This window comes from Ovis aries, chromosome 7 (genome assembly GCF_016772045.2).
Source record: "Ovis aries strain OAR_USU_Benz2616 breed Rambouillet chromosome 7, ARS-UI_Ramb_v3.0, whole genome shotgun sequence".
Taxonomy (NCBI): Eukaryota; Metazoa; Chordata; class Mammalia; order Artiodactyla; family Bovidae; genus Ovis; species Ovis aries.
The window spans coordinates 82,277,410-82,303,509 of record NC_056060.1 but is presented as its reverse complement, the minus strand read 5'-3'; the positions used below and the strand labels follow the sequence as shown (position 1 = coordinate 82,303,509).

Sequence of the window (26,100 nt, the reverse complement as noted above, 5' to 3'; positions counted from 1 at the left end):
CTGGCATAGGACGACTGACCTCAGAGTTCACCAGGATTATGTTACCTTGCTTCTCAACGGTGCAATAAAGAGTTCCACCAACACATTTAATGCTTTGGTGTGGGGAATTTCTGCAGTTCTCTGCTGGGGATACAGAATTAAGTTATAGAGTATTTTGAAATGGAAGCCTTGTTGCTTATCTCCGTTCTTGTGTTTTAATTTTTTAAGCCTGTAGCCACGTTCACATACAGTAAATTCCTCAGATATGCAGGACGTTCTCCCCTGATGCAGGCACAGGACTTGTGGATCACCGGCATTTGGTAGATCCTAGCTCTGGGCTCTCTCCTAATATGTGGGTCAGTGCAGGCCCTGGGGAATATGGCTCTGAAGAATCCAGATGTTACACCCCACCCCTCCTCCAGACCCTTGTGTTTCTGTCCAGAAGACTTCAGCTTAAAGTAAGTGCCAAGGGTGGCCTGAAAGAAACAAGAGGCCGCAGAAAGGCCTCTGCTGACCTGGCTTGATGGGGTGGGGAGGGGTGGACGCCGCCGCTGGGTGGATCCTGGCTGGGAACCTATGTCGTTTTTCTGTCACAGTCGAGGGAGTCGTTGCTGCAGGAGGATCTGGAGGACCCAGAGAAACAAAGAGATGTGCCGTGTTAGAATGGGAAGACTCAGAGATGGTCTGAGGCAACTGCCATGTTTTACAAACAGGGAAACCAAGCCCAGAAAGGGTGTTTTTTTGTGTGTAAGAGTGCATGATGGGTTAGTGTCATCACCAAGGCCAGACCCCAGGTGTGCAGAGGGCCACCCCCGCTGCCAGCCTCTGGCTCGAGAGGATGGGAGAGGGAAGCCCACCTGGGCTTGCCCAAGAGGACCTTCTTGGTGCCTGAATGTTGCAGGACCTGGGCCATTCATTGGTGAAGCCACCACTTTTATTGCTTGAGTTCCGTAGAGCCATTACTGACTCTTGAGAAAAGACTGGGCGTTTAACTTAGTCGTAGGGATTAACACTCCACCCTGCATACACACGTCTGAGCTAATGGCTTTTTGCAGTCCCCTGGGTTTTGTCCCAAGCTCATTCACAGCAGGGCTTTTCTCACTTGGTCGGGGTGGGAGGGGGGGCAGGGGCGGGAGGGGATTGGCGTAGACATGCCTCCACCACCCCCTGATGGTTCTCCAGAGAGAACACTGAGGGTTGTCAGGAAGGTGTCAGTGTTAGTTGCTCAGCTGTGTCTGACTCTTTGTGACTCCACGGATTGTAGCCCACCAGGCTCCTCTGTCCATGGCATTCTCCAGGCAAGAATACTGGAATGAGTTGCCATTCCCTTCTCCAGGGGATCTTCCCGACCCAGGAATCAAACCCAGGTCTCCTGCATTGCAGGCAGATTCTTTACCATCTGAACCACTAGGGAAGTCAGGAAGGTGTGGGGATCCCCAAACATCTGGACCAGTCTGGTCCTACTAGTCCCCTGTCTAGATGGCCCCTGTTTTTTTCTGTCTTGGCCCCAGCTGGCCATAGAGTTCAACCTTAGAAGGGCTGAATGGCAGAGAATTTGATGATGGCGTGATTGTGGACGTGTGGGCAGGATAAAGGTACCAACAAGGGAGGGGGAGCCCTCCCCATCCTGAATCCCAAGGAGCAGGGAGGGCATTGGCTCACAGGGGAGACTGCATCTGGGGGGAGGGTCACCCTGCTCCAGGGGTGCTGCCTGAGCAGGAACGGGCATGGAGAAGATCCCCAATGCCTCTCTCCTCACCCTCCATCCTTCCCAATGACCAAATGCCACTGGAAGCAGAGGGCACGAGGCTGTAGAGGTCAGCTCCGGGCACTGGGAGGGGTGGTGCACGGAGAATGAGCAGCATATCTTTGAGTCTGTGTGCTTCAGCAGGCCTGAGTTCAAATCCCACCTCTGCCATTTAGTGAGTGGTCTCCGTGCCTCCAGACTCAGTTTCCTCCCCCATGAAATGGGGTGACAATCCCTACCTCCTGAGCTATCGTGAGGCTCCATGTAAGAATGTGTGCCTGCCCGATAGTCTGTAAGCAGGCTGCCTTGGAGGCATTGGCAGGTGACAGGCCCCGCTGGGTCAATTTTTACAGAAGGGGAAGTCGAGCTGCAGAGCAAGGGAAGTGGCGTCCTGAGGGCTGTATGGAAGTGCCAGGGGGCAGAGCTGGGAAAGAGATGCAGCCTGGTGACTCCCAAGGCCCAGGCTTTGTCTCTTGGACACTCATCCTGTAATTGCTTTCAGTCGCTGCTTTCAGGCTCTCGGAAACCACTGGCTCAGATACCCACTGCGTGCTCCAAGTTGGGCTGATGAAAATGTGCCAGAGTCATTAAGTTATCAGTGGGGAAGGCGGCCGCTTCTCCCCGGCAGGAAGGATTCTGCTGTCTCTGCAGCCGGCTTTGTTCACGCACACTGCCCCTGATTGTTCCTCCTCCTCCTCCTCTTCCTCCCTCCTCCTCTGCCTCCCCATCCTCCCCCATCCTCAGAAGGAGTGAGGGCTGTAGGGTTGAAGTGCAGTTGGGGGAGGGTGGCATCGTGCTGTAAATATTCTGGGGCAGCCCTAAAGGTATTCATAACTCCAGACAGGAGGTCCTTCCTGGAGACTCCAGCTCTGGTAGGGAAGTGCGCAAGCTCTCATTTTGCAGCTTGACAGATGGATTTGCCCCAGGGGAAGGAGAGAGAGGGAGGCAAGCCGGACCTTCCTCGTTGTCACAACCGGCCCTCTCTATGTGCGCTGTGCCGGGAACACATGATTCAGGTGCGAGCTGCCAAGGTGAAAAGAAGGGCCTTAGGTTGTGCACAGGCAAGGTTGACTGGTCCTGGGGTACTGGCTTCAGAGGCGCCTGGCCAAGGAGCCTGCCCTGGGGAGGGAGATGGGAGCTGGAGGAGGGGGCGAAGCCCTTTCTGAATGCTTCAGCCGTCTTGGGGCTCAGTCTGATTCTGCACAACAGATAATTCCAGAGTGAGATTGCTGACGTGATAAAAGGATAGCAGATGGTTCTAATACTTTATTTTCAGAATGTATCTTTCCCAACATTCTATTTTCTTGCAACTCCATCACCCCAGACTTCAGAGGAGAAACTACTAGTTCTTCCCACCCCCACCCCCCACCCCCACCACGCCTTTAGGGTTTATTCCCTTTGTGGATCCGCAGTGTGGACGATGGCTGACAATGGCTGAGCTTACTGCGAGCCCTGCGCTGCTTTCACTGTATTTTCTCACGTAGCCTCCCAGCTGTGCGGTAGGTGGCCTGCCGTGATCGTCCTATTTTCCTGAGAGGATGCTAAAGCACAGAGAGATTTAGCCACTCGCCCAAGATCACACAGTCAGTCAGCAGCAGAGCTGGGATTTGAACCCAGGCAATTCAGATCAGCTTACCCACATTCCAAGACAGATCCTGTCTCTCTGACGGAAGGGTTGACCTAGAAGCAGGCCAGAGCTGTCGCTGGCACTAAAATAACCACTGTTGAGTGACTAACCACTCCGGCCAGGTTTCCTCATAGTTACCTCAGAGGGGAACTTTACTCCTGACTAGAGCTGGCTGGGTCCCGCATTCGCTGTGGCAGCTCTTACACGACCAGGGTGGCTGTTTGGAATAACTCAGCCCCAGTCCCAGATCTCCAGCCCCTGCCTCCATAGGTTTCCAGGACCAGATGCCTTTTTTTTTTTTTTAAAAATCTGTCATGTCATGCAGCATATAGGATCTTAATTCCCTGACTAAGGATTGAACCCATGATCCCTGCATTGAAAGGCGGCATCTTAACCACTGGACCCCTGGGGAAGTCCACCAGATGCATAATTTGCAGGCCCAGAACAAAATGCAAATAAGGGGCTCTTTGTTTCACAGTATGAAAATTTCAAGGTGACAGCAAACATTTACTGTAAATTACATTTACATTTAATGACAGCAAAACATTAAACCAAGTGTGGAGCCCTCCTGACCCCGGGACCCGATCTGAATGTATTGGTCTCACGTTTACAAAACTGGTGAACAAGTGTTCAGAGCAGCAGGAAGATGTAACGAAATCCATATAGAAGGTGAGACGATGTTGGATGTTCCTTCTCTTCCAAATCGGTCAAAGAAGGATTTCCAAGGCATTTCTTTTCATCTCAATGCAGCAGTCTGGTCTAGAATGCACTTCAACCAAAATCAATCTTAGGAATCTCTCTGCCCTAGGATGAAGTCATCTGAAGGACTGGGACTTGGGTCAGCAGCTTTGTTTTGGGGTCAGGCATCTTGTTCCATGGGCTTCCCTGGTGGCTCAGATGGTAAAGAATCTGCCTGCAATGCGGGAGACCTGGCTTCCATCCCTGGGTTGGGAAGATCCCCTGGAGGAGGAAATGGCAACCCACTCCACCATTCTGGCCTGGAGAATCCCCATGGGCAGAGGAGCCTGGCGGGCTACCGTCCAGGGGGTTGCAAAGAGTCGGACACGACTGAGTGACTAAGCACACAGCACATCTTGCTCCATGAACTCCAGTCTCTCCTGACCCTGCCTTTCCAACTCCCCTCTCCCTCCTGCCTCTTACCCTTTAGCCTCCGAGCCTGCTCAGAATCTGTTCTGTTAAAGGACAAGCCCTGATCAGTCTCTGTGGACTCCACAGTCCCATCCATCCACCAGCTGATTCTTTCTTCTTCTGCAGCCATGCTGGAAGGAATGGTCTGTCAGCCCCATCACCACTTCCTCATTTCCAGAAGCGTCCTAGCTCCCTGCAGCCTTACCTTGTCCTCTGGGAGTCTGTGGGTTCCGTGCTCGCTAGGTGACCTCCTAATTGCCGAGCCCAGTGGTCTCTTCTCAGGCCCCATCCTTCTTGGCCCTCTGGGGCATCTGACCTTATCCAGGCTCTGCCTCTAGAAAGTGAGGATGCATGTGGCTGTGAGCAAATGTCCTCGAAGCCCCAGATCAGGCCTGGCACATGGTACACAATCAGTAGCTGTTAGCAGGAACCGAGACTGGTGGTGTCATCTCTAATGTCGGCTGGAAACCCTGCTCCTCTGGCCTAGGTTACTCACTGCTGCGTGAGTCTTTCTTTCTTCCTTCTTCTTTATTTATTTTCATTTATTTGGCTGTGCCCGGTCTTGGGTGTGGCACGTGGGCTCTTCCGTCTTTGTTCCAGCACGTGCATCTTTAGTTTGGGCACGCGAACTCTTAGTTTTGGCGTGTGGGATCTTAGTTCCCCACCCAGAAATCAAACCCCTCTGCCTGAATTTAAAGGTGGGGTCTTAACCACTGGATCACCAAGGAAGTCTGGTGTGTGTGTTTTCTTAACAAAAATTTTATGTTAGTTTCTCTTTCTCCACTGGACTCTTAAGATACTGGTGTTTTCTGAGTTCTGTCCTATGTCCTTTCTTCTTCCTCTCCTCATTCTCTCCCGATCCATTAGCTCCACTGCCACCCTGCCAGCTCCAACACCCACATCTCCTTCCTAAAACTCCAGGTATATAAGCCAGCCGCAGACTGCGGAATCCTACTTTACCTATGGCAGCTCTTCCACGGTGGGGTGGCGGTTTGGAATAACTTAATCCAAGATCTCCACCCCAGACTGAACTCATTCCCTTCCTTCTTTAAATCTGATTTTCCTGCTACATGCTTCCACCCCACTGCCCAAATCAGAAGCCTGGGTGTTTTTATTGCTTCCCTTAGTGTAGGCCCCGAGCTGAGCACTGGGGCTGCGTCAGTGTCCAGACACTCAGGGCTTGCCATGCTTGCTGCTAGTGGGAGAGACATGTACTGATACACGACTCATCCTGGGAAGATAACACACCAGGGTCCTAATTGTGATTGGAAATACTGGAGAACTGAAGGATCATTAACTGAAGTTAATCAGGCAAACTGTGGCTGGGGGACATTCTGGGCAGAGGCTTGTGCAAAGGCTCTGTGGTGGAAAGAAAACTGTTTAAGAAATGAAAGGTCAGTGGGCAGGAAGTCCAAGAAGGAGGCGGAATGTGGCTCCAGGTGAGGCTGGGGAGGTGGACGTGTGCTGGATAGCACATGGCCAGGAAGCCGAGTTGGCCGAAGTCTTTTTAGGCTTCTTCTTGCTGCCTCCTCCCACCTGGTCCCACTTCTACCAGATTCTCTCTCTTTAGCCTCCTTCCTATCCTGAAGTCCTCATTGTTCACACATTAAAAATTGAAGGAACCTCTGTTTTTGTTGTTGCTCAGTTGTGTCCGACTCAATTTGACATTAGATTTAGGTGATTTCAGGATGTCTTTATAGTTAACAGGAATGGGTTGCCATTCCCTTCTCCACAAAATCTTCCCATCCAGGGGTCGAACCTGGGTCTCCTGCACTGCAGGCAGATTCTTTACCATCTGAGACATCAGGGAAGCCCTAAAATAGCCTTCTGCCATCTCTAAATCCATCTTTTGCACTGGAGTCTGAAGCGGTATCTCTAACATATAAATCTGATTAAGTAGGTCCTCCCCTGGCCTCCCACTGTCGGAATAAAGTCCCACCCACCTTCCTCTCCTTAGTTTCCTTATACCCACCCCGAAGCCTGCTTCCTACCGGCTTTACTAAACATCCTGCAGCTCCCAGAGGTGCTGGTGGAATATGCTTTGGTGCCTGCAGGCCCTCCTCCTCTGTCTGCCTGGTGATGTCCTGCTATCTCACATGCCATAGCTCATCCACCTCCTCCGGGAAGCTATCCCCCCATCCCTGCCTCAAGCCCATGCACTGGGCCCTCCTCTTTGCCATGCACAGGCTCACATTGGTGCATGGGTCCCACCTCCCTCTTTGCTAGCTGATGTGTGTATCTCCTCTGCTAGACTGCGGACTCCTGGAGGGAGGGGACTGGGGCTCATTTATCTTTGTCTTCTGGTGCCTCAAGACTGGACACACACTAGGTGTTTAATAAATGTTTTCTTGAAGACCTGGTGATGAAGGAATGACATTGTATAAGCAGGTGGTAAAAAATGAAGCTCCACCTGGAAAGTTCTGCATGTAGGGATCGTGGTTAAGGGGTCTGGCTTCCAGGACCTCCATGTGCCATCTGGTTCTGTTACTTCTAATAATGGAACACAGATCTCAGGGCTGCCTCCCACTGCCCCTGCCTGCCACCACCATCCATCCAGAAGAGCAGGCAGACGCAGGGTGGGAGTCAAGCCTCAAAATATTCAATCTTCTAACAGTGGTTCTCAAACTGTAGTGTGTATTCAAAGTTACCTACAGGGCCTGTTAACACACAGATTGCCAGGCTCTACCCCAGACTTTCTGATCTGGTAGGCCTGGGACAGAACCCAAGACTCTGCATCTCTAACAGCTTCCCAGGTGTTGCTGAAGTTGCTGGTCTGGGGATTACTCTTTGAGAATCTCTCTTCTAGCAAAAGGATCTGCTCTAAAAACAGTTACTCTCTGTGATGCTGGGGAAGGAGATAAGGGAAGCTTTTTGCTTGGATTTGGTTTTGTAGGTTTTAAGAACTATTAGTGTGAGATTAATGTGGATAGATGGAGCTGGTTCTGCACAGCTACCTCCTCCCCCATCTCCTGGTTTTCTACAAAGCGTTGCTGGGTTCACTCATCAGCTATTCAGTGGGTATGTTTTGAAGGTGTAAAATGTGTTTGGCAGCATGAGAGGTAGAGTCGTTGACATCAAGAGGAAATTGATATGAAACAGTCCTAGGAGAGGCCCTCCAGCGCAGTCCTAGCCATAATTTTAGGAAACCAAAGAAGAAATGTCCACTCGGGTGGGTAGTGAGTTCCCCATCAGTGGAGTTGTTCCAGAAAGGCATCTAGAGTGATCGTGGGAATAAAACAATTGGATAGCTGGTTAGACCACATGACTCAAGATCCTGGGATTCTGTGATTAAGGAAGACAGGCTGGTGGTTCAGTGGTAAAGAGTCCACCTGCCTGGGCACTCAAAACTGGTGCTCTGGGAAAACCCAGGGGGATGGGGTGCAGAGGGAGGCGGAGGGGTAGGTCACGATGGGGGAACACATGTACATGAGTGGCTGATTCATGTCAATGTAGGGCAAAAACCACCATAATATTTTGTAAAGTAATTAACCTTCAATTAAAATTAAAAAAAAGAATACTCCACCTGCCAATGCAGGAGACCCAGGTTTGATCCCTGGGCTGGGAAGATCCCCTGGAGAAGGAAACGGCAACCCACTCCAGTATTCTTGCCTGGGAAATCCCCCGGAGAGAGGGGCCTGGTGGGCTACAGTCCATGGGTCACAAAAGAGTCAGACACAACTTAGTGACTAAAACAACAACAACAAGCTGTAATCACAACAAAATGACTCAAATAAAATGCGGTGGAGCGTGTGGTGGGGGAGCTGCAGAGGCGGCTGAGGTGTCCCTGAATCAGTACTGATGTTGTTGTCCTTATTTTAATAAGCACATTTACTCCTCACCAGTAATATGCTTGGTAATAAAGTGAATTTATGTCCAGTGACCCCGTAATTTGCTGTTTATTGCCCTTAGATCATTTAAAAGGTTAAATAGAAAAAGCCACAAGCAGGCCCACAGTGTGCCTCAGAGGTCTCCTTAGGGCCCATTTCCTGAGTGAAATGGAATTGAGATGTGTAGTGCCATGTTATTATTATTATTATTTTTGCAATATTTATGTGTGCCGTGAAGGGGAGAGAGAGAGAGGGAAGCCAATTGCAGGACTTGAATTTATAGTTAGTAGGTCAACAACTTGATCACCAACTTGAATTTCAGACTCTCATCTTGTTGAGATAGTCCAGACAATTGCCAGATTCCTTAGTAGAGGTAAAGGTCAATGTCCCTCTTTCAGGAGGGTCCAGTGCCTCCTGTGGTCTCCTGTGGTAGACCACGCTGAAGCCCCTCACCCCTCACTACTGTTTCTTGAGCATCTATTAGGTGATGGGTACTGAGTGAGATAATTTACAAATGTTATTTATAATTCTTCAAGGTAAGTAGTACTATGGTCGTTTTCAGATTAAAAAAAAAAAAAACTCACATAGGGATTATGTGTCTTATTCAATTCCACAGAGAACTCAATTCATTTTTGGAAGTCAACATAACTATGTGATTGAAAAGCAAGATAAAAGACAGGTGAAAAATTATAGACCTATCTCACGTCTAAGTGTAGATGTGAAATTAGAACATAGAATGCAGCAGTATATCAAAAAGATAATACACTCCGATCAAAGGGGGTACATTCTAGGAATTCAAGAATGGCTCAATAGGAGGAACCATTAGGAAATCAATGTAATTCACCGTATCAACAAACTAAAGTAGCACCATATATTAGTAGATGCTGAAAGGCCAGCTGGTAAAATTCTCCTGTAATAAAGCTAACTCAGGAATAAGACAAACTACTTAAACTTGATAGAGAATAAAACCTAGTCACTTACAGTGAATTCTAAACAGTGAATCACTAAATGCAATTTCACTACAATAGGAAAAACTTAGTTTTGCTGTCTTAGAATATGGTCTTGGTGATTCTTCCAGATGAATTAAGCTAAGAAGATAAAATAGTTTGTATAAATATGAGAAAGAAGAGATGACATTATCTATTTTGGCTGAAGGTTATAATACTTGAAAAACCCAAGAGAATCTAGTAAGAAAGGGGAAGAAAAAAGTTGCTCGGTTGTGTCCCACCCTGGGATCCCGTGGACTGTACTCTGTGAAGCTCCTCTGGCCATGGAATTCTCCAGGCAAGAACACTGGAGTGAGTAGCCATTCCCTTCTCCAGGGGATCTTCCTGACTCAGGGATCGAACTCAGGTCTCTTGCCTTGCAGGCGGATTCTTTACCGTCTAAGCCACCAGGAAAGAAAGGAAACCCCACCAGAAGTAATAAGGGAGGCTGGTAAGAGCATTGAGTCACAGCTCTTCACTCTACTGTGGAGGTCATGCAGCTGGTCAACTTTGGCCCCTGGAAGTGGGATTTGAACCCATGTCTGATGATGAAGCCTGTGCTTTTTCCACCTTGTGAAGTGTTTACTCTCACAGCTATAACTCAGGCATGTGAAGGGAGAGTCTTTTAAAGCTGCCAGTTTCAGCTGGTCCAGCAGATTGGGTGGGGTTTGCTCTGCTGGGGAGAGGTGGCGTCAAGATGAGAGGATCGGCACAGGATTTTTACTGGAAGACCCTCAAGACTTCTGCTACCAGAAGTGCCTCCAGGGGCTGGGATGTTGGGCTTTGTGGTAGGGAGGGGGGGGTGACAGTGGTCTAGTCTTAGCCATTTGTGTGCTAAGCAGACAACCAAGGGAGCTGCCCCTTTCATCTTTTTAGCCCCAAGAAACCATATTTGTGTTGCTTGTTGCCCTTGTCTCCGACTGTCCACTTGAGTGGTAGGGCCAGCCGGGACACATTTTTAGAGATTTGAGGTTTCAGAGACTCCTTGGGCCATCAAGGATACAAGCTCCTGGCTAGCACATTTACCAAGGATGCCTCGGATTTATGGTTTTCATGGTGGAAGTGGAATGTGTTTTTCTGGCACAAAAATCACATACATCAAAAATATGATCCACATAAAGCTTTTGTACTTCATACAGAGTCAACCAGAGGGTGGCAGAAGGAACTGCACAGGAGTCCAGGAGACCTGGGTTCCGGTGGCTGGCTCATCCATAACTAGCTGTGTGTTCCCAGGCACATCGCTTAACCTTGCTGGGCCTCACTTGCCTCATCTATATACAGGATATTGGATTAAATTAAATAGACTTCAGTCTGTGTGTGCTAAGTCGCTTCAGTCGTGTCTCACTTTGTGACCCTATGGACTATAGCCTGCTAGGCTCCTCTGTCCATGGGATTCTCCAGGCAAGCATACTGAAGTGGGTTGCCATGCCCTTCTCCAGGGGATCTTCCTGACCCAGGGATTGAACTTGCGCCTCTTATATCTCTTGCATTGGCAGGCGGGTTCTTTACCACTAGCGCCACCTGGGAAGCCAAAATAGACTCCTAATACCTTTAACTTCAAAGTTATAATAATGATCACCCTTCCCATTTACCCAGCTCTGTTCTAAAGTGCTTTGCACAGAGATTAACTCATCATAACAACTCAAGAGTGAAGTACTATTATGATTCTCATTTTCCCTCTGAAGAAACCTGAGGCCCAGAGAGGGCAAGTGACTTTCCCAGGGTCTCACAGCTAGGAAATGATGATGCTCTTACTCAGATCAACTTCTGGGGTTTTTCTTTACCTGGGTCCGTGCTGTTATAGCGCTGTTGGTTCTGTCCAGTGGGTGAGGGGTGTTGGGAGTGGGACACATTTTTTTAAGGAAACTAGCTCTGGGGTGGATGGATGAGCCACTGCCTGGGAGATTGATGACAGCGGCTGCCGACGTTGCTGACATTTTTGTTTTCCTTTCTTCTTTTCCTCTCTAGTCTGCGGCAAGCGCTACAAGAACCGGCCGGGACTCAGCTACCACTACGCTCACACTCACCTGGCCAGCGAGGAGGGGGATGAGGCCCAAGACCAGGAGACCCGGTCCCCACCCAACCACAGAAACGAGAACCACAGACGTGAGTTCCCAGGTGTTGGGTTGGGTGAGTGGTAAGGTGGATGGGCAGGGCTACAAACTTTCCTTTCTGTTCACCTGTGGGATTGTCTGCTGGCACCTCAATGACCTGTGATGAGTTGGCTGTTTCAGCCTCCCAGATACCCCTGTAGGTCAGTGGAGCCCTGGGCTTAGAGTGGGCTGAGCAAGGGTGGCACACCCAGCTCTGCTCCCAGAGGACAGAAAGTAAGTGTTAAGGTCAAGGGAAGCCTCTTTACCTGGCCGTCATCGAATGCCAGACCTGGCAGTCTTTTCCCCCAGCTCCAGAAGATCCATTCACAGCTGCTAATCTGAGTTGGGCAAAGCCCTGGGATGTGTCAGTTCAGACAGACCTTCCAAATGTCTCCTTGGCCGTAAGAGACACAGGATATTCTTGATCCACCGTCTTGGCTCTCATAGGGTCACAATTTGGGTAAAAAAAAAAATACTGCCCTAGAGTCTCCATGCTCTTCCCGTGAGCCCTCAGTCAGCAAACATGACCTGGGTGTGCTTGTCATTGGGGATGCTGGGCTCTGGAGAGCCAAAATGATTCTGAAATTTGTGTTTCCATTTCTATTCTTTCTTTCCTTCTGCAGCTTCCAGTTATGAATTAGAGAGTCTCAAAGGGCTTAGCATTCACCAAGTGACTTCCTCTACGATATTCTTTATGGTTTCTGGACCCACCCCAAACTCAGGATGGGATGGGATGATGGGATCTTTAGGGCTTGCTTCCAAATGTGGGTCATTCTAGGATCATGGGGTGAGGAATAATTGTGGACATGCTATGTGTTTTTTATTTTGTTCAGAAGATTTTGTGGTAGGGGTTCCTATAGCGAACAAGTCAATGGAATACAAGGGATCAGACCTTGAAAAATATTCAGATTCTAGAGTTTGAGGGTGACTCCTGCGCATGTCAGTCAACTCAGTCAACTGATGTGAACTGACTGCCTTCAGCCAGTGTTTGAAACAATGAACACATGTTGGCCAAAACCTTTCTTTGGATTAGACTGGGTTCTCCCCTAACCCCCAACCCACTTTCCCCTTGTATATTGCCCCAACAAAGTGCCCAAGACTGACTGGCTTACCAGTGATTTGTTTTCTCACAGTTCTGGGGCTGGAAGTCCCACATCAAGGTGTCATCGGGGTGGGTCTCCTTGGAGGTCCCTCTCCTTGGTTTGCAGGCAGCTGCCCTCCTGCTGCCTCTCATATGGTCATCCCGTTGTGCACATGTACTTCCGAGGTCTCTGTGTGTGTCCAGATTTCCTCTTTTTATAAGGACACCAGTCAGATTGGATTAGGGCCCATCCTAACAGTCTCACTCTAACTTTTGCTTTTTCATCATCTCTTTAAAGGCCTTAGATCCAAATATAGTCATATCCTGGGGGTTAGGGTTCAACATGTGAGTTTGGGGGGACACGATTCAGACCATAGCACCTTCTTTAATTTTCACTCTTTCAGAATTCAAGCCCTTCGTGAACCTCTCTTCTGGTGCAAGTTCGACCCTTTATTTTCTCACCACCTGTTGTTATCTGGACAGAAGCTGAAAGCAGGCAGGAGGTGCCCTCCTCTGCATGTCACCTTCTGAGTAGTCACAATGCTGAGGTCTCTGCCTGCTCCCTGGGGAGAGGTTCCCTTGGTCCCGTCACCCTTATCTTCCAGAAAGAAACATATATTGACCTGTACCAATCAGCTGGGTTTTGCATTCTGCCATCTCTCCTCTCCTCCTGTCTCTGATCTAAGTGGCCAAGGCATAGCTATTGTCTCCTGCCTCGAGGAGGCCATGAGTGCCTTCCTTTGGTTTGGGTTGCTATCTGGAAGGCATGATTAGCAAAGGTTGCTCTCTCTAAACTGTTTATCAGCTTGGTGTTATTTCCCCCTCCCCCCAGTGCTGGCTTATGGGCTTCCCTGGTGGCTCAGTGGTAAAGAATCCACCTGCCAAAGTAGGAGACATGAGTTTAATCCTTGGGTCGGGAAGACCCTCTGGAGAAGGAAATGACAACCCACTCCAGTATTCTTGCCTGGAAAATCTCATGGGCAGAGGAGCCTGGTGGATACAGTCCATGGGGTCACAAAGAGTTGGACACGACTTAGTGACTAATCAACAGCTGGTGCTGGCTTATCTCTTCTTTAAGAGCCTCCCTGGTGGCCCAGTTGGTAAAGAGTCTGCCTGCAATGTGGGAGAACTGGGTTCAATCCCTGGGTTGGGAAGATCCCCTGCAGAAAGAAATGGCAGACCACTCCAGTATTCTCGCCTGGAGAATTCCAAGGACAGAGGAGCCTGGTGGGCTACAGTCCATGGGGTCACAAAGAGTTGGACACGACTGAGTGACTGACACTTTATCTCCTTTACAGTAGTGGTGGTTTAGTTGCTAAGTCGTGTCTGACTCTTTGCGATCCCATGGCCTGTAGCCCTCCAGGCTCCTCTGTTCACGGGATTTCCCAGGCAAAAATACTGGAGTGGGTTGCCATTTCCTTCTCTAGGGGATCTCCCTGATCCAGGGATCGAATCCAGGTCTCCTGCATTGCAGGCAGATTCTTTACCAACTGAGCCACCTGGGTATCTCCTTTAAATCTCTTCTCAAATGTCCGTTTTGTTCCTCGCGGTGCAGGGGTTGGCGTGCCTCTCTTTGGTCTGGACCTTTTTGTGTATGTGTGCATGGTGATGGCAGCCCCAGAGGAGGTTCCTTGTGACCTCCAGGTATACCGTGGGCCCCAAGTGGACTTCTCCTTAGCCGTCTGTGGGCCGCTCCCAGCTGTCTGTTGACTTCCAAGGTGGGCACTGGCCCCTGTTATTCTCCGTCCACCGGGATCTCCTCACGCAGTCTTGTGGGTCATTGTCCTTATGCCCTCACCATGAGGCTGGGCAGCCTTGCTTAGGGAGGAAGCTGCATCTTTTCTCCTGGATGGAGACGAATCCCTGAATATCCGGCCATTTGTGTTCCCCTCTCTTGGGGGGTTTGCCAGCGAGCACTCTTGTTCTAGCCCTGCTCCATCCCCCTCCTCTCATCCTGCTCATGAGAAACTGGGTTCTTCATAAAGGATCATGCAACCACTGGAGGGGTTTAAACTGCATAGAAAAACAACAGCTGTTGCTGGGCTCATCCAGGGCCTTCTCACATGAGGAAGGTTCTAGAACCCTTGCAAGCACCATTTTGATGACATCTCCTCCCAAGGCTTCTGAGAAGTCTGTGATTAACTCTAATTTTACTAGCAGGGATGGGGGAAATAGGCTGCTACAGAGATAACCTCAGTGTACACAGAGCCCTCCCTCCCGTCTTCCCCAATTTCTCTGGACGAATCCAAGAGACAGTGGCTCTCTTCCTGGGCCCCCTGCACACAAACACCGACTGTTTGCTGCTCCAAGTGTGTGCTTTGCTCCCTCCCACACGTCCCTGGTGAGCGGGCCCCCTCACCATGTTCTCATGTGCTCTAATTGCCAGCATCATCAATACCCAGTCATTAGCTGCCCCCACTGTTTGGGGGTGGGACATCCATCCTGCCCCTAAATGCTACAGGGGCTGTGCGGGGAATCGAAGGTGACAAGCTTCGGCAGCATTCCGAGGTCTCAGCCTGTGATCCTCCCTTGGCAAGACTTTTGGAGTGGGGGAGGGAGGCAGGAGTGCTCCATCCGGAGGTTCATCTCCAGTCCTCCCCCCACCCCGAAAGGTTCTGGATGCCAGCGAGGTAGGAGCTGACTTTTCCCTCTTTGAGCAGAGCTGCAGGGGGACCCCAGCTGCTTGTGAGCACAGGCCTGTGGGAAAAGCCGCCCTTTAAAGATGCTGGAGATGTCACAGGCATCTGCCTTTGCACCACCTGCAGCCGCAGAGACCTTTTGACTTTGGTCCTCCTGCTGTCCCTCGTGCATCCCCCCAGCTGCGTCTCCAGCAAAGCCCATTGCTCGTCCCTGCTCCTGCCGTGGCTGAAAGGGCAGAGTGGAGTGTGGGAACCGGCTCTGACTGCCCCTGCCCCTGCCCCACGCTGCCCTGTGCTGCCCCTCCTCTGTCCTCCCGCCCCCTCCCAGCCCTGCTGCCTTTGTTCTCTTCTAGGCTCACATTTTCTCCTGAATATAGGCTGCTTGCCTCCCCAGCACATCTGTCCCCTTTGCTACGTGCCCTTCCCTCTCTGCCTCAACTCCAGGCAGCACAGGGCTATGTGGAGCTCAGACACCCCTCCTTGGCAGATAGGACTTTTCTGATGGGGTCCTCCCTGCCTGAGCTGCCACCCTTCTCCTCCCTGTAGGAGGTTGGATTCTTCCCACTTCTTCTATTAATATTTCTCTGCCCACCTTCATCTACTTTCTTCTTTTTTTAAAAAAAATATTTTATTTATTTATCTGGCTGCGCTGAGCCTTAGTTTTGGCACATAGGATCTTTGATCTGCATTGTGGGATGATCTTTAGTTGATGTGGGATCTAGTTCCCTGACCAGGAATTGAACTTACGCCTCTTGCCTTGGGAGCAAGGCATCTTAGCCACTAGACCACCACTAGACCCTTTCATCTACTTTCTACAAATGCCAATCACCACATGTGCACATGTGTGCCTGTATGCGTACAGACAGATACACACACACACATACACACACACACCGTATTTATGTGAATAGATGTGAATAGATGGAGGGAGGGTTTGGGCAGGTTTGGACGCTGAGAGCTACCACTCAGAGGCATCCTATTGTGACTCCGTGTCAATGCCATCTTGGTAAACAGCACTGGGTTACTATTCAAAACTCCTTTGCACAGGCTCACAATGTCAAAGCTCTTCTTGAATTTCTTTTTATCTTCTTTGCACAGTGGTAATCTATTATAGACGATGTTTTCAAGGTAACTTTCTTTGGGGGTGGTGTGGGTATGGGCATTTCTGAGGTCATGGACCTGTATGAAAAAGCTGTGTGAATAAATTCAGTCTAGTATATTAATCGGTCCGTCCATCCATCTATCCATCCATCCACCCATCCATCTGTTGGTTTAATGACCAGGTATCAAAGACTGTCTTGGTCCCCGTCCTTGAAGAGCATGCAGTTGTGAGCAGGAATGTGTCATAGGGTTTGTACAGAGTCTGGTGAAGGAAGCCAAGGGCTCAAGAGCACTGCACGCTTTCTACTCCACCGGCAGCAGTGCTCTACGTGTGACTTCAGCATCACCTGGGAACTTGCTGGGAATGCAGTTTTTTGGGCTCCACCAGACCTTCAGAAACAGACTCTGAGGGTGCTGGTCAGCAATCTGTGTGTGTGTGTTTAAATAATTTTATTTATTTATTTAATTTATTTTTTGGCTGTGCTAGGTCTTTGTTGCTGCACGTGGGCTTTCTCTAGTTGTGACAAGCATGGGCTACCTGCTAGTTGGGGGCCGCAGGCTTCTCATTGCTGGTGGCTTCTCTTGCTGCAGAACACAGCCTCTAGGGTGTGTGGGCTCAGTACTTGTAGCTCCCGGGCTTTGGAGCACTGGTTCAATCGTTGTGGCACGTGCAGCCTTAGTTGCTCCACAGCACGTGAGATCTTCCCGGATCAGGGATCGAACCCATGTCTCCTGCATTGGCAAGCAGATTCTTTACCACTGAGCCGCCAGTGAAGCCCCAGCAATCTGGGTTTTAAAAAGTCCTGCAGGGCAATGAAAGCTTCAGAACATTAGAACATTTAAACACCATGAGGGGATTTGCAAAGGCTTCCCTGAGGAGGTGACCTTCTAGTTAGCCCTTGAAGAACAAGGAGAAATTGACTGGGTGGGAGAGAGCTTCCCAAGCACAGGGAACTGTGTGCACAGGGCAGAGGTATGAAACAGCATGTTCCGTTCAGACAATATGCTGGGTAGTAGTTGGGTTTGACAGTGGGATTGGAGAAATGGTGGAAACGTGGGCAAGGGCCACAGCTTTAAGTATCTTCTCTGCCAGGCTGGGTGGTTGTCATCCTATAGGAAAAGGATACTTTATTTTCTTGGGCTCCAAAATCACTGTGCATGGTGACTGCAGCCATGAAATTAAAAGATGCTTGCTTCTTGGAAGGAAAGCTATAACAAACCTAGACATCGTATTAAAAAGCAGAGACATCACTTTGCCAGCAAAGATCTGTATAGTCAAATCTTTGGTTATTCCAGTAGTCATGTATAGATGTGAGAGTTGGACCATAAAGAATGCTATGGGCTGAAGAATTGATGCTTTTGAAGTGTGGTGCTGGGGATAACTCTTGAGACTGGACTCTTGGACTGCAAGGAGATCAAACCAGTCAATCCTAATGGAAGTCAACCCTGAGTATTCATTGGAAGGACTGATGCTGAAGAAGGCCACCTGATGTGAAGAGCTGACTCATTGGAAAAGACTCTGATGCTGGGGAGGATTGAAGGCAAAAGGAGAAGGGGGAGGCAGAGGATGAGGTGGTTAGATAGCATCACCGACTCAATGGACATGAATTTGAGCAAACTCCAGGAGGCAGTGGAGGACAGAGGAGCCTGGCCTGCTGCAGTCCACAGGGTCGTAAAGAGCTGGACATGACTTAGTGACTGAACAACAAAGGAAAAAGAGAAGCATGACTAGAAGTAAGAATGGTGGTGAAGTTGCTCAGTCGTGTCCGACTCTTTGCGACCCCATGGACTGTAGCCCACCAGGCTCCTCCGTCCATGGGATCCTCCAGGCAAGAGTACTGGAGTGGGTTGCCATTTCCTTCTCCAAGGGATCTTCCCGACCCAGGGATCAAACCCAGGTCTCCCGCATTGGAGGCAGATGCTTTAACCTCTGAGCCAAAGAATAAATGATTTATAAATAAATATATGTGGCATATAATTAATTGTTGAGCTTCCCTGGTGGCTCAGCTGGTAAAGAACCTGCCTGGCAATGTAGGAGACACAAGAGATGGGGCTTCAATCCCTGGGTCGGAAAGATCTCCTGGAGAAGGAAATGGCAACCCACTCCAGCAGTCTTGCCTAGACAATTTCATGGACAGAGGAGCCTGGCAGGCTACAGTCCATGGGGTTGCAAAGAGTTGGACACGACAGTATGCACGTACGTGCACACACATACACACACATTATTAATGGTGGTATGGCATCTCTTTCTTATTTAATAGCATAAATGATTGTAGAATGCTCTCTACAACATACTTGGAGCTTCTATGAAGGAAATATGTTTTAATGTATGGATCTATAAAATTTATTCCAAGCCTATGTCTCAGGTTCCTGGCATGGAAGTCGGGTTGCCCTCAGTCCCAAGAGGGCTCAGTCTTCTGTTTAATAGCAGTGGCCTGGCATATAGCTAGGCGCTCAATATCTGTCAGGAGAAGAAAAGTCCCCACCCCAGTATGCCTGTGGAGGGCATGCTGTACTCTGCAGAACTGAAAGAGGAGAGCCGAGTTGATTAAGGGTAATGTCGGCTGATTAGATAATCTGAAAATTAGTCTGATAATGTGCAAATTATCTAAAAGAAGCATATGATGTCATTGCCACACTGATGGGGAAGATGGAACAGATGTTAGTCTTCTGACATCTCTGTCCTCTAGCATATGGCCCAGGGGCAGCGGATACAGCTTCAAGAGAAAGAGTGAAAGTTATGTTTTGCATGAGCTTAAGAATTTTGGATCACTCTGAAAGGTGCCTGAGAAGCCTTATAACCCACACAAGCCACCCCACCACTTACCCAACCTTGACACAGGAAGTTCAGGCTTTGATCCAGGGCTCTGTCGGAAAAAGGAGCTGCTTCTCACTCCCTAAAGAGCAAATTTGGAACACGGGTGTTCCTTAGGTGAATTATTATTTCACTGAACAGTTTATAGATTCCAAAGCAAAGAAGAATCTGAGGGGTTGCTCTGGCCTTGAAGGTATACTTGGAGTTAGCTCTCCAAACCAGTGGATCATGCACACTCTGGACCCTGTGGCTGAGAAAATGGCATTGGAGTTGGCCCGGCCCATGTGTGAATCATGCCCTGGCCACCTTGCCATCTTCTGTGTGTGTGGATGTGGGTCAGTTACACTTCTCTGCTCCTTAGCTGCCTCACCCATGAAACAGAGAGAACCACCTTTCTGCCCCTGTGGGGTTGTTATGAGTCTCCAGGCGATGCCGGTGTTTGGCACCTGGCCCTCTTGACAAGAGTGCCTACATCCCACCTCTGTGCCCTTTGGGCCAGCAGAGCATGTCCAGACCACAGATGGATGATCTAAGCCAGGGCCTGTCTGTGGCTATGTGATGCTGAGAAGCTGACTGCTTATGGGGGTCTCACTGGCCTCAGGCGAAACTATCAGAGCCTGATCTCAGTCCTGGCACAATCTTTGCTAACTCTTAGATATGGTACACGAATCCTTCCACATAAGCTTAACATGAATGTTTATTGAGCACTTACTGGGCATACACCCTCATGGGGCCAAGTGTAACTGGGGCTCCTAAAACAGAACATGTAGTCTTGGCCCCAGGAAATGAGATGGAAATGAGACACTGGGTAGGAGGAAGCTGTGGGGTGGAATCTAGCCGGTGTCTGGCCCTGAATTTCCTGTCCTGTTTCCCCAGAATCGGGCATCTACCCGCCACTTGCCTTTCTGTGAGCCTCTTATTTCTCTCACATTTTTGGCCTGATTACCTAGAATGTTTAGGATTGAAGAGTTCCACGGTATTGATCAGCAACAAGGACGATAATACTTGCTGACATCCCTTGAATGTGTCAGACGCTGTGCTAAGCGTGCCGTGTTTGTCTCATTCATTCCTCACAGTAACCTTATAAGGTAGGTGCCATGTCTCCTAGAGGACGCCAAGGCACCCAGAGGCCGAGGGATGTGCCCTTGGACACGGAGCATGAATGTGAATTCTTCAGCCATGTGTCGCTTCTTGGGAAAGCTTACTTATTTTTTTTTTACTGTGATCTATTTTTCCTGCCTTTTCAGAAATAAAATTGTTTTACAGAGGAAAAGAAAGTGAGAAAGACACGGTGGAACACCTAATGGTGCCAGGCACTTTATATGCAGCATCTCATGTGACATCTCCAAGTCCATGAGGTACATGCTTACCTCTGATTTTACAGATGAGGAAACAGAGGCTCAGAAAGGTTTAGGAACTTGCTCCAGGTCACACAGCAAGATGAGAAGCTGAGATGTGAATGTGCTTAATTTGGACACCATTCAATTATGTCAGGACACTGGAACCTCAAGTGATGAATCCCAGTCTCAACCTGGGATGTTTGTTGTGGTCTTGCTGATGACCCTTAATTTTCCCCTGTAGGTCAGTTATCAAGTGCATCATATTGCGTAGTGACTTTTCAAAAGAAATGAATGTATTAATGGGCAATATTGAAGTCAGCCTGGGCTATATAACAAAATACTATAGACTGGTAGCTTAAGCAATAGGAATTTATTTCTCACAGTTCTAAAAGTGTCTTTTAGGTGGGTCAGTGTCTTGTGGGGACTCTCTCCTTGGGTTGGAGATGGCTATCTCTTTGCTATATCCTCACATGGCCTTTTCTTGGTACATGTTGCTGCAGGGCCAGGTGAGCTAAGTCCCTTCAGTCGTGTCTGACTCTTTGTGACCCTGTGGACTGCAGCCCACCAGACTCCTCTGTCCATGGGATTCTCCAGGCTAGAATCTGGAGTGGGTTGCCATGCCCTCCTGGGGATCTTCCCGACCCAGGGATCGAACCTATGTCTCTTATATCTCCTGCCTTTGGCAGCTGGATTCTTTACCACTGGCACCACCTGGGAAGCCCCACAAGTCGGTAGAGAGAAGCAAACTCTCTGGTGTCTCTTCAAATAAGAACACTAATCCCCACCACGAGGGCCTCATCTCTCGATGCCATCACACTAAGGGTGAAGACTTTAATGTGTGCATTTTAGGGGAGAAACAATTCAGGCCATAGCAGGCATATTTAATCTTCAGAACAAACTTCAGCTATTTATGACGTTAGGTGGAACCTCCTTCACAAATTCTGCTTGAGACTTGTAAATGAGTTTTGCTGTGGGGGAAAAAAGAAAAATCACACACCTCTCTGTTCAACCATTTTCCTGCATCGTTTTCTCATTCTGTGGCTCAGTCTTTCCAAGTTCTTTTTATCTCTTTCTGGCCTTGTTCTTTAAAAAGATGATGCTGCACCTGAAGTGAAAACCCCAGGACTCATCCTTGGCTCTGTTTCCTTCACCACCTGTATTGGCTCCCCTTCCAAAATACACCGCAAATCAGTCTCCCTTTCTCCATCTCCAGCACCACCAGCTTCAGCTCCTGCTTGGATCATTGCAGCTTCTCAATTGGTCTCTCTGCCTTAATCTTACCTCTCACGGTCTCTTCTCCATGGAGTAACCAAAGTGGTCTTTTAATAGTATAAGGTAGATTATGCCATACCATGCTCTCAAAATTTTCATCATACTTGAATACAATCCAAACTCTTCACCTTGAGAGCCCACATTTTTGCTTCTCAAAGTGTGGTCAGCAGTTTCAGCATCGCCTGGGACTCAGGTGACCAGCTAGCTTGTCCAGGTTGGCTGAGGACATTCCCAGTTTTAGACTGAAAGTCCTGTGCCCTGAAAACACCTCAGTGGCAGGCACACCTGGATAGTTGGCTACCCTGTGGGGGAGCTTCTAAGAAACATGGATTCTCAGGCCCTTCCTGGGCCTGTGAGTCTTAATCTGAATTTTCATGTGATCCTTAAGTGGTTTGTTTGCACCACACTCAAATTTGAGAAGCCCTGAAGGAGATCAGCCCTGGGATTTCTTTGGAGGGAATGATGCTGAAGCTGAAACTCCAGTACTTTGGCCACCTCATGGGAAGAGTTGACTCATTGGAAAAGACTCTGATGCTGGGGAGGGATTGGGGGCAGGAGGAGAAGGGGATGACCGAGGATGAGATGGCTGGATGGCATCACTGGCTCGATGCACGTGAGTCTGAGTGAACTCCAGGAGTTGGTGATGCACAGGGAGGCCTGGCGTGCTGCGATTCATGGGGTCGCAGAGTCGGACATGACTGAGCGACTGGACTGAGCCAAGCCTCCAGGGACTGCCAGCCACTCTGACTTGACTTCCCTTGGGGGTGTGGTTGTATGTGCCCGTGGCAAGGTAATATCAGGTGGGCCAGCTAAGAGCCGCACTGCCTGGGCTCAAGGCCCATGTAGCTTGACCTTAGACAAGCTTCCTTGTGCTTTATCATCTGTGTGAAATGAGAACATTTATGCATCAATTTGGGCTCAGTTGCTTCAGTCCTAGCCGACTCTTTGCAACCCCATGGACTGTAGCCCGCCAGGCTCCTCTGTCCATGGGATTCTCCAGGCAAGAATACTGGAGTGGGTTGCCATGCCCTCCTCCAGGGGATCTTCCCAGCCCAGGGATTGAACCTGAGTCTCCTTCATCTCCTGCACTGCAGGCAGACTCGTTACTACTGAGCCACCGGGGAGGCCCTAATGCACCTTCACCACACGGTTAGGTGATGGTGAAATAAGTGAGTTAATGTACAGAAGAGCACTGACGGAAGACGTGTGTGACGCAATGCGCTCAGTCTGTCACGTGTCTCATTAGCGCTGTGGTCCTCCAGCTCGAGTGCATCAGGAACACCTGTTCCTTAAACACACACGCACTGCTGGATCCCATCCCAGAATTTTGGATTAGGTAGGTCTGGGGCGGGGGCCTAGAATTAGCATTTTTAAGAAGTCCCTGTGTGAACCACTGCCTTAGAGAGGTAGAGCTTTTGAAAACCGCTAAGTGTTTCCCTTTCATTCTTTTGGAAGCTCTGAGTCACGTAACCAGGAATAATGCGGCACTGTGAAATCTAGGGGGAACTTGGTTTTCATCCTTTTCCTAGGACTGTGTCCTACCGAAGGCAATGTCTGTGTGGCTCCCAGCACCCGCTTCCTGGCTTGCTTTCTGGGTGTGGTCCTCGTCTGGGCCCTAACCCCGGGGCTGGCCCGCCCATCAGCTCCGTGGTCCTTGACTCTCTCCTCCTGCTCAGTTCTGATGCTTGGGGCTCATCCTTTTGTTTTTCCTGAATACTGTTTTTCAGTCTGAAGGACACAGAAAATGCTGGTCCTTGGCAGACCAATGGGGTTGACAGGCCTGAGTTCCGTGGAGGCGGTGGCGAGGAGGGGTGGAGAGGGGCAAGGCAGAGAGGAGGAAAGGAAGGGGGCTTGCCGAGTTCTGCCATCACGATGATAATATCCTGACGAGTGAAGCGGACCAGGCTTCTGCTGCTCGACAGCACCGGGATGGCCTGCCATTCTCTCAGGGGAACGACGCCACTTCATTCACAGCCCTTCTGACATTGTTCCTCTCAAGTGAAACGTTCTTCCCCTCAGCTGACTCATTTGGTGGCAATAACAAGTTGCTACGCCAGGGCACGAACTGACCCACATGGCCTGCCGCTGGAAAATGGAAACGTCTCCTTGTGCTTTTCCTTAATCAGCATCGAGAAAAGTAATCCGTTTTGCTTCATCTTTTTCTCACTCTTCCGAAGCCTTGTGACAGACCCCTGGTTGCTGGCCTAAGGCTGGAGCACAGAGGACCTTACTGTCGGGTCACGTGACTGTCCAGTCTCAGAGCTGGGGACGTGGGGTCCAAACTCCTGGCAAATGGCAACTCTAACCAAACACACCCATGAAGAGGGAGACATCGGTGTGAACAGACACGTGCTTCCTGATTCTACAGCACAGTGTCTTGGAGTAAATATTTGCAAGGTCTGTGTCTAACAGTTTGAATCTTGGGTTCTATAAAGACAGAGGGAAGAAGACAGGTATAAAGAAGGCTGGGATGACTGGCATACACTTAACATTTTCAGGAAGATTCTACAGCCACCAGAGCACATAGTAATTCAGGGCCTAATATTCTCACTGGCTACTTCAGGGCTCCTGGCAAGACAGCAAACATGGGGTTCAAGGGGCCCTGGGGGCCAACTGAGACTGAGAGTTCTTAACTCCTTCCATCTTGGCTTTCCAAGAAATGCCTAAGGGAGAGGCTTCCCGCAGGAGGGCAGACCTGTTTACTTCCTCCACCACTGCTTTATTCTCTCTGATGCCCCCACCCCCAGTCTTTATGTCCCCTGCTACAGCCAGGACTGGTGCTGGAAGTGCCTTAGGATGGTCAGTCAGTTCTCAGGAGACACTTCGCATCCCCTGAATTCCTGATCTTTGACTTCGCTTTTCCTGGCAGTTGTTTTTCTTCCCCTCCCAAAAGCCTCTGTGAAGATCTGCCCACCCTTTCATTAAGTATTTATTGTCAGCTCTGTGTCAATCACCATGTCTGGTGCTGGGGATTCAGAGATTAAAGACACCACTCCTGCCCTCAGGGAGCTCATGGCTAACATGGAGAGAGACACATACACAGATATAAAGCAGGGATGAAAGGCTGAGTTCCTCGGGGTCTGGAAAACTTTGCTTTTCTGTCTCTTCTTTCACTCTATCATAATCCTCAGATAATAGGCCTAAAGGGGGCCTTAACACAACATCTCGTATATTCTCTTGCCTCTAGATGGGCACACATTTAAACAAACCTGGGCCAGGGACATCTTCCCAGGTGCAGAGGCCTTTCCCGAGAAGCCTGCTCCTCCACCCAGGCCTTCACCTGTTGAGCTGCGCTTGTGTCCAGCTTTCTGACAGCAGTGTGCTGCCATTTCAGCTCCTGTCTCCAGCTGTCCTTGACAACATGGAGTTTGGAGACGTAGGCCTATCCATAAACCTGAAGACTTATTAAATCAGCCCTCGGCCTTCTTGTCTCCAGAAGGACTAATCTGGGGGCCTGGAGTCATTTAGCCTTAGCAGCACCTCTCCCAAGTCCCTGTCAGGCACTTGCACTGTGTTCAATGTCAGGTGGCGAGATGGCACATGAGGCCTAGCGGTCACGTGCTGAGTGGACCCAGGTGTCTCTTTTCCCCTGGGCTCCCTGGCCGCCCTGTCTTCCACATTCATGGAGGAGGGCATCATTCGTCTTCCCTCTGGAGCCCCGCAGTGGGGCTGGAGTTGCTATTAGGTGGCCAAGAAGAACCAGCCTGAATGGAATCCCAACATTTTTATTCCTGGGATCTGTGGGATTTATTTTTTCATCAGTTCTAGGGAAGCAATGAAAAAAAGGTGTCAGGCCTTGGGGATAATTTATATGAGTAAACACGTAAGGAGTAGGGTGAGCAGGAGCATGAGAATTAAGGCCATTTATCCAGGCTTGGAGGCTCTGTGTGCCCTCTGGTCCAGCCTTCCCCGCAGTCTTTATCTCATCACTTTAACCCTCTCGTGGCTCTGCTCCACTTGGGCCCGGCACAGATCTTTTCCCAGCCCCAGCCTTCCGCCGCCTCCCCCTCCCTTCCCGGGTCCCTCATTAAACGCTGGGTGGAAGGGAGCAGGCGGCGGTGGCCTCCAGCTGAGGCCTGCTCGCTGATTCTGAAGGAAAGGCACGTTGGCCCCCCTCCGCCCCCGACACCTCCCACCCCGTCTCTGCAGCTTCCTCCGCCAGCCCAGCCTGTCCGGTGTGCCCTGTGTGGCCAGCCTGGGGCCGCTTTCCACCTTCTCCCTCTTTGCCTCGCTTCTCTTTAACTCTGTCCTCTGAAGATGCACTCTGCACAGCCACATGGCACCAGGCTAGGATGCTTTACACTTGAGAGATGAAGTAATAACAGGTGGCAAGACCAGAGGCTGCCGCAGCCCAGGATTCCGGTTGCCATGGCAACATGTCAGACCTGTGGAGGGACGGGAACTGTCAGCCATGGAGGGTGGTGGGGGAACGAGGGAGGGGTGG

The 26,100-nt window shown here is 49.7% G+C and overlaps 1 protein-coding gene across 6 annotated transcripts in view; it reads left to right on the top strand.

Moving 5' to 3' along the window:
• Positions 1–26,100, top strand: part of DPF3 (double PHD fingers 3) — a 288,441-nt gene that overhangs the window by 187,138 nt on the left and 75,203 nt on the right. For all 6 annotated transcript variants that reach the window (XM_012181974.4, XM_060418247.1, XM_060418248.1 and 3 more), the window contains exon 7: positions 11,284–11,421. In XM_012181974.4, the coding sequence (XP_012037364.1) occupies positions 11,284–11,421 (138 nt within the window). The remainder of the gene's footprint in view (positions 1–11,283; positions 11,422–26,100) is intronic.